Genomic DNA, 17,479 nt, shown 5'->3' with positions numbered 1-17,479 from the left:
TCATTTTATGTTTTGTAGGGAGAATAAACTCAACAAAAAGTGCAGGATTTTTTACACTGCCCTTTGAATACCTATATTTGGTGCATTAATGGGATGAGTTCTTTTATATGTTGCTGTCATATCTACTAATAAATCATCAAGAAATATTGAAAACTGCAAAATATCTGCATTAGGGTCAACATAAATAGTCAATGAAGAAACACCATGAAATTGGACCTTGTCAGAGAAAGGGGACATTGCCTGATAGTGTCTACTTACACCATACCCAAGTTAATAATAAGGCAGTGCTGTCATTGTCACTTTCTTAACTGTTGTATTCTGATATATTAGTTTCACTTTCAGAAAAGCTGTTTTTAATTTAACTCCAATTAATGGCACTTTTAACATTCATTTCAGCAACTACAAATGAGCACAAATAAAGCAAAAATTGATGTACAGGTTACAAACAGAAAATTTAACTCTTCTACAAAAAAAATGTGTCCTGCTAACTTGAGTGCTGGGTACATAATTCAGAATAAATCCAAAAAAGATCAGCAAAAACATTTTCTATGCCATCTGGTGAGCACTTATTCTAATACTTGGTAACATGAATATTAATATGGGATAAATAATTAAATATATATTAAAAATGGCTTAACTCAATTAACTTGGGCAAATATTGTTTGAAACATGGAGGGCACCTATTTTATCTTGGTCAAATCACAGAAGGAAACTGGTGTATTCTCAGCAAATGGTGTTCTGTGTATTTTGAACTGATAAAGTTTATGAAGTCATGATGTGTTCTGAAAAAACCCAAAAAAACCACTATATGCATGTGTTTGGGAGGGTATTTTACCTCCTAATTTGACTACTATGATTATTTTGAGTCTTACAACCTACATGGTAATGGGAGACACTTTAATCTTAGAAGGACGACCTACATCAATTGTAGGACAGTTATTCAACTCTTGTGAAATGTCTTAAAAAAAAATAAAACTATTGGATGAAATTTTTTAAAATTTGACAAGAACTGTTTGTTATTTCTACTAAATATTTATTTCAATGTGAATCTGAAAAGTTCATTTGCAAAGTTATTTTTTTGTTAGGTATTAAAATATAGTTAAAAGTTTTAAAGTTTTTAATTTCACTTGTATAATTGTTAAAACTTCCTTTATGAATATCAAAATACTTTTTTAGGGTGAATGTTTTTATTTTACTTGCTTTTTTTTTTTCTTTATACAGTGACATTAATTCTAGCTATTATCACAATGTGCAGAGCAGTGGAATGTTTAAAATTAAAAATAGAAATTTGTACCTACCTATTATCTCTTTGCTGAATAATCTTAAAATATCTTCTTTGGGTCATTTGCATAATTTCAAGTCTTTACCTTTTCACGTATTTTTTTCATATTTAATGTTTTTTATTTTCGTTTACAATTTTTTTGTCATTTATTATTTATGTTGACATACTTCAGTGGGTCTCTGTGTGCAATATAATGTTATCATAAGCAGAGTCCAACTTGGACTCCAGCATATTTTTTTGCTTTTGCCACTTTTTGTAACTTGTGTCCAGCAAAGAGATGATTACAAAAAGTAATCATTAAACCTTTCAAATATGAATTTTCAATTACAAATAATACATGATTAATTAAAATATAAAAAGAAAAGCCTAATTACAGTTTCTCTATCTGTTAAATTAATGTGTATGAGGCAAGAAAAAAAAAGCCAAGTGTTAGAGATGCCATTCTCAAAAATAGATCAAGTTTTAAAATACAAACATAAACTTGTTTTCCTAATGTTGTTAAGAAATATAGTGTGAGATCAGCTAAAATTGTTGCTAAATAACAGCTTCTAATTTACAAGTGTGTGGCTTTTTTGAAGTGAGGAAACTTTTATGACCATTCTCAAATTGCTTGTACACAACCTGTATAAATTGTGCTCTGTCTGTATGAGAGACTGTTTATATTACATTTACAATTACTTCTATATCATCTCTTGATGTTTGTTTTAGCAATCACTTTAGATGAAAGAAAAAGCACAATTTTGAATTATTGGTTTAAAGGTTGCTTTTGAAATAAAGGAATAAGATCTTAGATAATATAACTTTGAATTAAAACTGACTTCATAATAATAATTTCATTGAAATACATTGATATTAAAGTAATTTAATTAAATTTAGATTCTAATGCAGTAACATGTACAAAAAGGGGTTTAAAAATGGTATCCTGATAGGGTTAAAGGAGGTTGAAAAGGAACTTAATAAATGCAACAAATATAATGATAGTATGTGATTATGATGATAATAAATGCAGTTTAATGCTCATCTTTTTCAGTAGTGTCATATGTATGAATGTCCTTGAATAAAAGTAAGGTTTTTAGTGGTAATAACTTTCTTTCTCTTTCTTGCCTTTTGCATGTCTGCAGCTGCTGTTCACAGCTGTTTTTCATGTTATGACATAATATTGCGGCCAGTGAATTGCTACATTTTATTCAAGCAATGAAAGCGAACTGAGCTGAAATGTGTTGTAATTATTAAATTTTACAATTTCAAATGTAAATAGTGAAGTAAGCTGTGTACCAGAAAGATGTAGAAAAATTCTAGAATTCAAGACAGAATGTGGATTTTTATGTAATGAGTTATTGTACAGCAGACCTGTAGTGGTGATAGCAACTTTTGAGTGATTGCAGACATTTTTTTTGCATATTAACATGTGAAACAATAAGAAGAAACTAGAGTAACATAAAAAATGGTTTTGATCTATGTATTCCATTTTGCCATGAAAGGGTATTCAAAATATGTAAATAATAGTTTTTTTTGTTAAAAATTAGTTGATTATTTAAGTAGTAACGATTCTAAATAACTAGTTTTGTTGAAAATAAGCTGACTACCAGTTATTAAATCACTTTTTCAGTAGAATATTAGCTGTCAATTTTCTTTAAGGTAGCCAGACATCTTTGTTTTCTGAGCTAATAGTCTTTTAATAAACAACTAATGTGTTTTGAGTTGATTTCTTTATGTATCTTATCTGATAATAAGATTTTTAAAAATATATTCCTTGTAGTATTAAGTTATATTTTGTTGAAATTTAGTATAGTTGTATCATAGTCATTGAGCAGAATAGCTTCATAATGATTTAGTTAACTTTGGAGTGTTTATTTAATGAGTTAGAATGAAATAATTTTAACACAGTTATATATTTTGGAAGTATTTAGTCACACAGTTGAATTAATATTTAAAAGATTTTGTTTTAAAGTAAGTATGAATATAAACTGTTATCATTATTTTAGTCAACTGAAATGTAACTAATAATTTCATAGGCTAATGTGTATTATGTGTGTAAGTGTGGAGAATAAATAAATGATTTCACATCACATTCTTATCCATAATTGTTGGTGTTGTAAATATAATATAAAGTAGTTTCTAAAATATTATTTGTTTTTTCTATTTGAGTAAGTAGATTACTGCAAAATAATTAGTGAAATATAATCTTAATAAGTTTGTATTTTGTTTATTATCTGTATTTTAATGCATCTGTTGATACATTATAAAGTAATTTGTTTTATTACATGTGTTTGTAGGACCAGCAGTTAGTCTCTTTACAAAACCATACTTTGAAGGAATAAAACAAGCTCTTAGGCCTGGGGGAATTCTTTGTTCTCAGGGTTAGTATATAATTTTATTTTTATATATATATATTTTTGTATCTTAGAATGTGATATAAGTTTAATTTAAGGGCAAGTGTACTCAATCTTATGTAAAGAGACACTATCTCAGTAATGGTTGTTTACATGATGTGAAGCGCAGATAGCCCTCAAGTAGCTTTGAGCAAAATTCAAAACAAACATACACAGTGTGAATAAGTGCAAAATTGGAAATTTAATTAGAAAGTTATACAATTGATAAATCACACCTATAGCATTCAAATTATTTTACAGTGAAAGTCAAAATCAAGTATTTGGGATAAGTTCTAATGATGCATTTTGAGAGTAGAGTCAAATCATAGGCTGAACAAAAAGTGTCCCTACAGAAAAATATCTCAATTACTATAATAATACTGTCAGTTCTGGAGTTCTGGTTGGAATTCAAGCAAAAAAAAAACAATTATATAGAATTCAAATATGTAATATCCATATACATAAGAGAAATTCAAACCAATCTCCAGAGTAACAGAGAAGAGGGTTGGTATTCACAGTCTTCAAGTAAGTGTTTACTATCAATTATCAACGTACACTTCCATGTTGGAACTAATTAAGATATACTTTTCTTCCTACATAGTTTTGTACATCATGATAACCATATAGATCTACATTTTCACATGTATGATGCATTTTTGTTTATTAAATCTTCTTTATACCAAGTTTTCTACAGTTCCTGAAAACAGAGAAATCCTAGAAAATGTTAGATTTACAGACTTTGAAGTGTTATAAATGGTAAAAATCTTTCTCACCCTTTAAAATATCTTTTTTAATTACAAAAGCAAAAATTGATCCATGCTGCAAAACAAGGTACTGTTTGAATTTGTATTCAATAAAATATAGGATTGTGAACTTTCAAATACATTTAAGAAGGTAAATTTTGGTGTGTCTGATCAATAGTATATTTCAAAGAACATTTAAAAAAAAACTTGCATAATACATGTTTTTATGTAAATAGTTTGATTTTAACATATGTTCTCTCAGTCAGAAACAGTTTGAGCTGCCATAATCTGTTGAAAGGATAAGTACATTAACATTTTCTTTTACACAGTAACATCAATGACCTTTATGTCAGTTTTAACAGCTATGTACTGGATATCCATCTTTTTTTGTGGGGAGGTTTAATTTTAAGACACTCCTAAAAATATTCAAGTACAAATTCAAACACATTAAAATTTTGTTCTTGGAATGAAAACAACTTTTCTGTCCAAATGCAGGAAGTTACTCAATCACAGTAGTTACTGTGGATGCCTACTTTGTATTTACAACTACACATCTTGCCCTGGTTATCTTTAGTAGAATGGCCTCTTATCAATGTATAGGAAATCACTTAGAAGAAATGGTTTGGAATTTGTATAATTCCCACTCAGAATGATGAATCTTCAACTGTCTTAATGAGCAGGTAGATGTAATTTATTATAGTAGGTGACAAAGAGCTGGTTGTAATATTTGTTAAGTATATACATAAATCTGTATATTTAAAAATTCAACTTTTACCAAAGTTTGGTTGAAGAAAATGTATCAAGAAGATAGTTAATAAAAGAGAAATTTCGAAATAATAAATAGAATGTTGCAAGCTTTCCTTAAGTGGAAAAAATTATTTAACATTTATATTCTTGTTTCCAGGTTTACTCTTGGTTTAAAATATGCAAGCTTGGTTAAACTCTGAATAGCTAAATAGTGACTATCTTCTTCTTTCTTTCAGGCACAGTCTTTTAGTTTTAACTTCAAACTGTGTTAATAATCACTGCAATTTATTTTGAATATTGGAAATTAAGTCAAAAAGTAAATATAATTTTTATATTATCTTATGCTTCCCTTTTGTATTATCTTTTCAAGCTGAATCATTTTGGTATGACTTGAAACTTATACATAACATGATGAATATGACTAGAGAACTCTACCCAGTTGTGGACTATGCATCAGTTTACATTCCCAGCTATCCTGGTGGACAAATTGGTTTTCTTTTGTGTAGTACTGATGCTGTAAGTACAGTTTTTATTTCCCTTTTTTTTAATCTTTGTCCTGGATTATTTGATGAGGAGAGGAATTCATGAATGGCAGTTTAATTCTTGGTAAATGATGAATCTTAGATTGTGTTTCATGTTTATTTAGTACCAAGATTTATACTTCTGGTGGTTAGAGAGAAAATGAGATTCTGGAATTGCATTTAGGTATAATTTTCATATTAAATAATTGGCCTTTTAGGTTTTTGCTGTAAATTGTATATAACCTCTAATTTGTAACAAGTTTGGAAAGAATTTTATATTAATTTAAATGGTATCACACTGACAACCAACTGTATCTTTGACAGAATTAAATTGATGACCATCAAATTTTGCTTGAGATTGAAGCTGTTACCAATGTTGTGAGAGATGCTGTACACATACTAATTGTCATGGGTTATCATACTATGATGTCTATCTATTAAATACATTTCAGAAAATAAAGGATTATTGAAATTTATAACTGCTATAATAATGTAAAACTACTTTTATAAAATTATATTGGTCAACCCTTTTAGTTCATTGTTGTTCAACCCAGGCAATCAGTTTTATGATAAAAAAATGCATGTTTAATTATCCATCATTTTATACTATAGTGGTTTCACACAATTTTGCCTCATGTTTTGGTATGAAAAGACAGTTAAAAGTTCATCAGACTGTGCTTGGTTGTGGCTAGGTTTCAAAGAAGACATTCTATGAATGTTCTTTTCATTCAGAGAGCTATCAGTTGAATGAAGCTGGTCATTTGCAGCTGGCTTTTGTAATAGTGTTACAAGTGTTGTTACTAAGATGTGGAACTACTTCCTGTGGTACAGATGCTCACACATGTGGTTACACAAGTTCATCATTCACAACACAAGTACGTGACTGCAGTGTTGTGAATTTTACTCACCACAGTTATAAAGTATCTAGTCAGAGACTGAATCATATTATTTCAAACCATATCTAGATGCTGTGTCAGTATACTGATATTTAAAATAGACTTCATAAGGCTTACCTTTATGTAACACATTTATTGTGATACATTCCATTCATAGCAAACATAAAACAGAAATTATGATATTAGCATTGGACAATATACTAACTTCTACCACCTGTAGAATGGCACTATCAGCACTAACATTACAGTTACCACATCTTATGACATTTTGGTGCCATATGCTGGTACAACTACAGTTATTGATCTGGTCAAAATATTTCTTGATGAAAAAGGAATTGAGTGAGTTGAATAATTTGTAAATTCTTCAGATTTCAATTGAGAAAATACAATTCATGGTTCAAGTTACTTCATACACTAAAAATGCTTTGGGAACAGCTTTTTGAGAGGATTTGTCAAGAATACTTCAGACTTTATAAACACTGATTTTTAAACATACAGAATCAATTTTAGAGTTTTTTTGACATTTATGGTTACCATATTCCATATTCCGAAGTGAAATGTATATATCAGAAATTTTTGTTTCTCAAAATAGACAGACTGAATAAAAAATAATTAGCATATATCACATGAATGGTCATTAAATTACTTGTTTGAAACTGATTGGGAAGTCTCACATTATTGTACAGCAGTGTATTTGTTTTTGTCTTATTTTTGCCTCCTCATAACTAAAGTATGAATTACTGTTACTTTTTGTTTTAACAAAATATTTTTAAAAGTTGTAATGTTTACTTTACTCAAAAATATTGTATCATGTTGGAATCAAGACCTTTTGTCATTATTTTTGTATTTTCCAGGGAACTACTTTTCGACAACCCCAGCACATCTTTTCATCTGAAGAAGTATCTTCCTTGAAACTGAAGTATTACACCTCAGAAATGCATTCAGCTGCATTTGTGTTGCCAGGATTTGTGAAAAAGGTATTTTTTTTAGTTTCAACTAGACCTTTTGTTATTCATTTTGGAAATGATAAACTACACTTATTAATTATTTTACCATGGGTATCCTTTACTGTTTAGAACACAAAGTGTTAATGTCTTACATTAAAAATTTTATTTAACAACTTCATGTTATACCAGTTTAGTACAGCATAAAATTTTAGCTAATATTTTAAGTGTAAAATTTTAAGTTCTTATTCTACAAGGCAATATTAGAAAAAAATCCCATATTTCCTCTAGTGTGACTCATGTGACACTTTTTTAGGCATCTTCTCATCTCTATTTTATCCTCTACACCTCCAAAAAGAACAGAATTAAATGTAAATTACTCATTATAAATATATATGCAAAAACGGCTCGTTTGGGTTGAGAAAATATTTTACATAGAAGAGCGAACAACGTTTCGACCTTCTTCGGTCATCGTCAGGTTCACAAAGAAAGAGGTAACTGACCGGAAGCTGACCACATGTTTGAAAGAGGTTGTGTAACTAAGTGTCGGATTGTAGAGGGCAGTGTTAGATGTTTGAATATATAATTTTATTTATTTTATTATATTAATATAGGTATAAAGGCGTTCCTTTATATTGGTTTATTTTGGGTTTAAGTTGTTGTATAAGTAAGGCTTCTTTAATTTTGTGTTTGTTTATGTTTGTTTTTTTATTTAGTATTTGAGTGGTTTCTATGGTTATGTAGTGTGTATTTGACTTGCAGTGTTCGAAAAAGGGAGGAAGGTGACTTTTTATGTTCTTTGAATCTGCTTTCCATTTTTCTACTTGTTTCTCCAATATAGAAGTTGTGGCAGTTATCACATTGTATTTTATAAATAATGTTGGTGTGGTGTTTGTCAGCGTAGTTTTTACATTGTATAGACCTCAGTTTTGTGCCTGGTTTTTGAATAAATTTGGTATTAACTGGAATGCCATATTTTGTTACTAGTTTTTGCCAAATGTTGGTTATTTGTCTGCTGATGTCAGGAATATATGGTATACAGCAGTATATGGTTTCGTGATTTTTTGATTTGTGAGATATATTTACTTTTGTTGGTTGATTTTGCTTTCTGTCTAGGTGTGTGCGTATAATGTTTTCTACGGTTTGTGGAGGAAACTTATTGATGTTGATGAAGTATTGTTTTATTTTGTTTAATTCATCGTTAATTTTATCTGGTGAGCATAGTTTTATGGCTGTGTTTATTTGGTTTCTTTGTATGTTGAGTTTTTTTTTTTCATGTGCTGAGTCCCAAGGAATGTATTGGAGAAACAAGTAGAAAAATGGAAAGCAGATTCAAAGAACATAAAAAGTCACCTTCCTCCCTTTTTCGAACACTGCAAGTCAAATACACACTACATAACCATAGAAACCACTCAAATACTAAATAAAAAAACAAACATAAACAAACACAAAATTAAAGAAGCCTTACTTATACAACAACTTAAACCCAAAATAAACCAATATAAAGGAATGCCTTTATACCTATATTAATATAATAAAATAAATAAAATTATATATTCAAACATCTAACACTGCCCTCTACAATCCGACACTTAGTTACACAACACATTTCAAACATGTGGTCAGCTTCCGGTCAGTTACCTCTTTCTTTGTGAACCTGACGATGACCGAAGAAGGTCGAAACGTTGTTCGCTCTTCTATGTAAAATATTTTCTCAACCCAAACGAGCCATTTTTGCATATATATTTCTCTACAAGTGGGTTTTCTCGACATCACTGATTACTCATTATAAAGTTGTAATTGCTCAGACAGGTTGTAATTTTTATAATCATTAATTTTGTTTGGTTACAAAACTATTAAATACAAAATCAGATTCCTCCTGTCACATCCTCACTTTCAAGATTTTTTAATAATTCTCTCATGTTTAATTATGTATTATGTATAACCAATGAAAAGTGAAGGTTTTCATCTTTAAATAATAAATAACATTGTGTTCTGAACAAATAATTGTTCATTTCACTCATAGTACAAGCTGTGTTCACATGGGAAAGTTAACGACCACCTTGGATGAATTTGTAATGGTTCTTGTCACATAGTCAGAAAGCCAAACACATTCTGAAAGTTAGGGGAAATTGTTTGCTGTTTGCATTTTGTTAGTCTTTGTTCTTTGGTGCAGTATTTAAGTAAATAAAAATTATTTAGTGTATTATTGCCATTAGTATTAAAAAAAACAAAAGTAATGTCAAGTGTCTTCGACAATTGACTGCAGGAAAAGTAGATTGGATAAGTACTTTATTCTTTTTTCATATTTATCCTTTATTTGTTATTATAAAAGTAACTAAAATGTAAAAATATGGATCTTTTAAGGTTAGTTAAGATTAGGTAAAATATAAGGATAATAAAAATGTTTCACGAGGTATCCATGTGAGAAGTTTATAGTTGCTTTTGGGTAATGTAATACACTTTTATATGTGTGAGCTGCATGTTTCCTGAGTGATTTACAACTTATAATGGCATGGATAGAAGTTTGAAATGGTTCAAAGGACAATCAAACAGATAATAAAACAATAAAGTTTAATTGTAAATAGATGTAAACTGTTGCAAGCATAAAGCTACTAAGGATAAATTAATGTAGTTTCAAGTTATAATTTGATATCACTCTAAAAAGAAAATTTAGAATTATTTTAATTTTCTTTCTTGTGGTTATTAGGTTGGTCAGATTGGCTGATCCTATATAGAGATGATACAGTAGAGAAAATAATGGATAAAATGTGAAGTTTTACCGACAAAAGTGTTTGAAATGTATTTAAAAGGTTTTTAGGATTGCAAAACAAAATTTGAGATTTTTGAGATGAGGAACAATATTTTTAATCTAAACATGAAAAATTACTTTTCTTACACTATTCAAAACAAATAGTCAATATATTCATGGCCAAATCTTTATTTTAGTTTATTTGAAATATTTCACTAAGAAATATTTTTTATATGTGAAAGACTGTCAAATTTTGTGGAAACATACACACTCTATTGAAAGCTAGAGGTATTACATTTTTAAGGACTTTTAAGAGTCTGTGTTAAGAAAGAAGAAAGTTTCATAAGTTATGATTTTGTCTAGGAGGCAAAACATATATTTTCCCTTGCGTAGTTTTGTGTAAATATTCAAAACAAAATGGGCCACAAACAAAAACGTCAGACATAGAACACAGAAAATAAAGCAATGATATAAACTAAGTTGTTAAAGGGTAAAATATACCTCGATAAAAGAGAGAACTGCATAAATAGCACCAGTAGAAGGCTACATCATCTATTCGGTGTAAACTTCTTGACAAGTGTGTCATTTAGAAGAAAAAAATATTAATGTGAGCCTAAAGTCCATAATCTTCTGCATAATATCTATTTTTCACTATCTACAGTCAGCTATTTGTGAAAATGTAATTTTTTCTTTTGAAACAGTTTTAAAAATTAAAACTGTTCACTACAACCAAACAACTTGGATTGATAAGTAAGCCAATTAGCTCTAGGATTGATTTAAATTGTTTTTAACTGTATGATTTAATTTTTTAAGTATTTAATAGAAATATTATAAAATATTATTCAAATTTAAAAATAATAATAAGCTTTTTATAAAACTGTCAGAAGTTTTGTAGTAATATATATATTATTTTTTAAATATAGATTAGTGTAGTTACGTAATATCTGTTGTGGTGTGAACCATATGACAATACTAACTTTTGCAGTTGACTGATTATATGTAACAATATAATGTTTAAGGTGGTTACTGCTGTTTTGTAATGTAGAAATAATCTTCCCTTCTTTTTAAATCTTATTTAAAAATAGTAATTTTTAACTTGTATATCATTGGTTTTATTATGCTGTTATGTGGGCTGGAATATTAACTTTAGAATAAAAGTTTTATTTATAATCCCCAGTAGTCCAGTAGTTGTAATTTATATTTTTGTGACCCTAATGCAAAGCAACACAGCAGAACATGTTGCTTTGCCCTTTGTTTGTCTGTCCTGATCGTGTGGATAACATATATCAAAAGTTGTACAGATGGATTTTGACTGCACACAGAAGGTACCACATACAAAGTTATAGATCTGATAAACTTTTGAAGTTCAGGGTCAAAAGGTTACTGGTACACAGTAAACATTCCCAGGTACTGCATGATCAGTATGGATGGGGGAGGGAGTTAAATGTACAGTGTAACATTAGTGAGGCACATCTGTATTGTATGTACAACTCATATTTGTTATAATTCTGCTTCATTAGGAGAAACATCCTTCCCTGATGTGTCTGTGTATGGTTATTGGGAACTTTAGATGTGAAATGTTGTGGGCTAAGGCATCCATGTGATATCTTAATTTATCTTTCTTTTTAATTTCTTTCATGTGTGAGGCTTGCAAGTAGAGAGTAAATCTGATAGATGATTTATATATCTACTGTTGGGTTGGTACTATTTCAGTAGTTACTAAGATACATTCTCCCATTTCCAAGAAGCAAATTTTACCTTTGATTTATATGTGTATCTTTTGTGTTGTCTCCCTGTGTTGTTTGATTAGTTATATATAGTATAAAAGCCTTCCATTCATTAAATTTGGTTATAGAAATATGCAGTAACTGCAAGCCAGATGCATTGTTATCAAAGACATCATGTAATTGCCATAAGTTGTGTAGTTTACAATTGAAAAAAAATTGTATGATATGAAGGATACTACAGTAGTTCAAAGCTTCACTTGCCAATAGGGTTTTAACATTTATACAACTGTTCAAAAGTATATTTTGAAATTATATGAAAAAAATGGGTATCTTGACATGTTGTTTATAATACCAGTAGTATTTAATTAGTGTAAATGAACACAAGCAAATATAATCATGATTTTATTGTTTGGTTAGAATAGCTAATTTTGGCTTAAATGACAGCTTTACATATCTGTGGCACACTGTCAGTCAGTTTACTAAAATATTCAGGTGTTAGATCCTTCTAGACTACAAGAATATGTTGCCACATTTGAGTTACATTATGTGGCATCATATATTTCTATTTATTTCATCCTACCCAAGTTCATTATGTGTTCACCCTGGTGACTATGGAGTTTTGGATAATCATTTAATTTGATTTCTTTAACTGCACTTTTATCATAATCTAGGTGTATGCTTTTGATCATTGATTTGGTGCAAAGTAATACTTTGCTTATGACAAAATAGCTCAAAATGATGATCTCTCCACCTTTGATTTTAAATATGAGGATATTGTATTTGTCATTGAAATGGGTACATTTTAGTCATTTTACTAAACCTGATATCCTAGTGAAAATAATTAAATTGATACCAAATGTACACTTTATTATATTATCTGTTACTTGTATAGACAGTAAATTTGAGTATGTCTGTTTTCAAAATTTGAAGTTTTCAGAAATATTGCAGCATTATTTGTTGCTGACGTACGAGATATAGTAATTGTTATGGCCTATTTTTGTTATAATTAGTTAACTCTTCAGTTAATCTCCCAGCATTTGCATAAAAAACTGTAAATTTGTGACTAATGGTTTCTGAAATTTAGAATGTTATTGACTACCTACCAATTTTTTGTAATTGATTTTATTACATTGTTTTTTAAATTATTGGTGTTACACAGTTAACTTTTAAAATCAATTTCTGAATTACTTTTTCAGGATCTCTATGGGAGCTACTGACTTTGATTTCGGTTTGACTTTATCCGTCCATTTGCGGGCAAAGAATATTGACCAGTTAGTGGTGTAAGGTATTCTTAATGTCACCATCATGATGTATCACAATATTTTTGTTTCTTTCTTAATTTGATTTTTGAATGCATGTTAAATCATGAGTTTTGGCTTGCATTATACAGTTTTTGCCTTTGAAAAAGATTTAATATGACTTAGCTGACATGAATTTATTAATAAAGACGAGGGGATTTCTGTCCCTGACTTTCTGTTTAGTGAACACAGAACAGATGTCTTTATTTTGATTAAATAATTACTACTGATTATTTTTATAATTGAATAAAAGTGCTAACTATTTTTTCCAGAGAAAAATAATAATTTGGAAGTTTGTTAGATTTACTTGGACACATTATAAAAGAAATTGTCTCAATCTCTCATTAATGACCATGAAGATAATTTTACTTTGAAAATTTGATAAAGAAATGCATTTCTTTATATGGATTTCATTTAAATTCAGTAGGTGAAGGTATAGATACTACAGCTATTTTGCTCTGTAGTGTAGTTCTCTTTTTTATTTTTTAGTTCTGTATATTTTGGAGTCAAAATGGGTAAGGGTAAAGCTGGAAAACATACCTCAAGAATCAGGGTCTTTACTGTTTTCATATTCTAATTTTATTCACAACAGACCAAGTTGCATTTACTATTTAAAGAGTTTGAGTGTAGTCTTAAAGCTAATGAACTACCTATTGTCATTTTTACCCTTAACATTCATACCATGGTTCGATTTATTTCAATGTCTTTACAGATTTTGTTATTGGAAAACTGGTGGCAATGTACAACCATGCAGTTGTTATTATTATTGCAAATAATAGTTTTTTTTTATTAAAGTGTTCTATCACTTATTTCTAAGAATTGTTATTTTACTGTACATCATGTTACATATCTAGACTTATGGGTGAATGAATGAATTTAATGACTTTAGTATCTAGACTAGACTACAGCTAGGAAAATTTGGATCAATTCATTTTGGAGAGTGGACAAAAAGAGAGGAAAGGAATATTTTATTTTTGGTGTTTATTTATAACATACAGAATATCAGTATTAGCATGTTAATTTAGAAAACTTTAATGATCTTTGGGTCCATTTTGTGAAGGTTTGAAATAGTTACTTGAGATTTCTCCAAAACTACTTCATTTTTAATACATTACTCCACATAAATAATACCATTTCAAGTATATGTTCTGGATGACAGTAGTGGAAGATCTTGACAGAATCCTTTATTTTTTTCAGTTAAATTTAGTCATTCTAAGTTTTGAAAGATGATTTTAATCATTAATTTTTTCATATTATTTGTAACTGTCCATGATGACGAGAAAACCCACTTGTAGAGAAAAAGTCGAAAAATTGTTCACTCCTCAACAAAATCTATATTCTCAACCAGTACCAGCCATTTTTACATATATGTTATTCATAACTATACTTTTATACTTTCAGTCATAAAGACGTCTTAACAGCTATGGGCAAGGAAAGTAACTCTTATTAATAGCTGTGGTTAAGACCAAATATAATAAATGTTCTTAGATCTGAGATCATACATTTAGTTATTCAAACAACTAGATCAGTTGTAGCTTGTTAACTAGTTTATATATATTTAGTAAAAATGTATTTAAAAAAATATTTCCTTGTATACCATTTTATTTTTTAAATAGGTTTAAGAAAGCATAATGCAAGTGAACCAATTTTTAACAGATGAGAAAGAATTCAAATTGTTTTACTAATGTTTAGATATATGTTAATAGTATGTACTGAAACATAAAGAAATACATTAATGATTGTTTTACAGTTTATTTATTGGGTTCTTAATATTCTTTTTGAATATAGTAGTGACAGGAAGCATTCTGGTATAAATGTTTTCAATGTTAACATAGCCAAATTATTTTGTTTCTGCAGATCTGCTTCCACTTACTTAGCTCATTCAGATTCTTAGTATTGTTTTTGTCACCCTCTCTGGTGTGTTTTTAATTTAAATATTCTGTACTCTGTGACTTTTCTGTTGTTGAAACTTACTTTTGCCAAACTAGATGTGAGAAGCAGTTTTTCTGACAAAAGACATTGAAGATTGAATATAATAGATGAACAAAATTATTATGGTGATCATATATGTTACTACAATTATGTATTTATTATGTAACAAAAAGATATTTATTTAAAGTAAATTTATGTTACTTTATTGTCATGCTGTTATGTAGATCAAACCTTAGACCAGAAGCTGTCATCATACAGCCCAGCTTCTCCAGTGTTCATATGCTTATCCCTGTTTAGAAGTAATTGTAATAACATTTATTGAATATCACTGGGATGCACAACAAATTGTAAATTTAATTGTAAATATTATTACTTAAGGCATACTAGCACTAGTTCAATCTTAAACGGATTTGTACTGACTTACTAAGATTTATGTTTACTTTTCCAAACAAACATTTGCTAAATTATTTGGCAAAGGAGAATTGGAAGATTTTCAGTTTTTTAATAAAATAAAGGAACTTCATTGATGATTTTGTGTTGAGTAATCACAGTGATTTGCTTGTTATAGTACCATGAAATATTGTTTATCCTCTGAATGAAACCTTACCAATTCTAAAGGTAATTCTATCATTTTTGTAACAAAACAATAATATTTTGTGCACTTCTGCTCCATGTTTTAATTAGTTTCAGATTTTATACACTTAATTAAGATGTTGCCTGATTTTCACTGGAGAAATTCAGATGGATGATTTGTGTTTATAACCTCTCATTTTGTATTGTTTAATCAGCATTTTTTTGTATGTAATGTAGTGGTGATATTTTCAAGTATTGAGTATCAAACAGCTTTTAGTAAAGGAGCATTCTAAATTTCATATTTTTGTTCATGCACATACAAAGATATCTGAAAATATATTAGGATAATACTTGTTTTTCCACTGATAATATATGAATAAAAAGCTTTTTTAGAAACATCAGATTTACAGCAAATTCTGACTACCTCTAAGATGTATCCTGTTCTAAAATTATGAACATTCCATGTATTTCAATCTGTCAAGGGCACAGGACACTTTTTCTTTCTCAGTTTTGTTGTTGCTTTAGTAATCTTATTAAGATAAATATTAACTTAAATTCAGTTGTTTTTAATGATTTGACTGAGGTTTTCTAACTGTATTGTGAAAAATAATGTGTTGTTTATACTAAGTTTTTTCTGCATTTATGGAAACTAAGGAATATTAATTTTATAATAGATGAAAATAAGGAATAATTTATAACAATGTTAAACTTAAAATTCATTTCATTTATCCACATGTTTGATAAACTTGTTTCTTATTCTTATAAGTATAGCAGTAATTATTCTTGACATGCAATTTTTTTTAATGTTTTGAGTGATGGCTGTACTAGACAATATTGTTAGATTTTCTAGTTTTTTTGGTATGTCTAATTTTGTTCTTAAAAGTTGTTTATTTACAACTAACTCAAGAAGAAAATAGAGATGAGGATGGTTTTGTGTGAAATTGCTATTAAAATAATTCATCTTGAACATTTTCAAAGAAAATATCTGAGTTCTGTTGGAAAATGGTGACTAGATAAGTGTATTTATAAAAACTGGAATAAATAATGTTTGGAAGGCAAGTTATGATGTGGTTTGGAGCAGGTCAGGTGAAAAAAATTCGAATGGATTAAAAACAATCTTTCTATGCGTGCCAAACGTAATAGAAGGATTTTGAGGATATAAAACATTGGAGCTCAGTTCATAATTTGTTCTTGAACTGATTTCAGTATGAGAGGATGTCTTCATCCAGATTGACGTACAATTGTTCCATTAATGTCGCATACTAAACGAAATTACTCTAGGTTTGATATATTACTCAATACAATTCGTTCTAATTTGTAAACTTTGTAGTTAGTAGCTTAAATTATCACCATTTGCAACAACTTTACTGAAGTATCTCATTGTCATGTTGAGAAATACACATACGTAAGCGTAAAAGAATCGAAGAAAATTACAATTTAACTGAACAACTTGAAAAGTTATACCAGGGCTGTTCAAAAAATACGCGGACTGACGTCATAAAACAAAATGTACTTTATTTAGAAGTTACAGGTCTGGGACCCCTTCAAAGTACTCTCCTCCCCAACGCACACACTTATCTCAACGGTGTTTCCACTTGTTGAAACAGTCCTGGTACGCTTCTTTTGTAATGTCCTCCAACTCCTTTGTCGCATTTGCCTTAATCTCGGGAATCGTCTCAAATCTTCTTCTTT

At 29.0% G+C, this 17,479-nt stretch overlaps 1 protein-coding gene across 4 annotated transcripts in view; it reads left to right on the top strand.

Moving 5' to 3' along the window:
• LOC143223055 (spermidine synthase-like) overlaps positions 1-16,846 on the top strand; it is a 29,149-nt gene extending 12,303 nt beyond the window's left edge. For all 4 annotated transcript variants that reach the window (XM_076450455.1, XM_076450460.1, XM_076450459.1 and 1 more), the window contains 4 exons: positions 3,559-3,642; positions 5,515-5,660; positions 7,416-7,538; positions 13,181-16,846. In XM_076450455.1, the coding sequence (XP_076306570.1) occupies positions 3,559-3,642; positions 5,515-5,660; positions 7,416-7,538; positions 13,181-13,201 (374 nt within the window). In that variant the 3' untranslated portion in view covers positions 13,202-16,846. The remainder of the gene's footprint in view (positions 1-3,558; positions 3,643-5,514; positions 5,661-7,415; positions 7,539-13,180) is intronic.
• The last annotated feature ends 633 nt before the right edge of the window (positions 16,847-17,479 follow it).

This window comes from Tachypleus tridentatus, chromosome 8, assembly GCF_004210375.1.
Source record: "Tachypleus tridentatus isolate NWPU-2018 chromosome 8, ASM421037v1, whole genome shotgun sequence".
NCBI lineage: Eukaryota > Metazoa > Arthropoda > Merostomata > Xiphosura > Limulidae > Tachypleus > Tachypleus tridentatus.
This window is presented reverse-complemented; position numbering and strand designations above follow the sequence as displayed.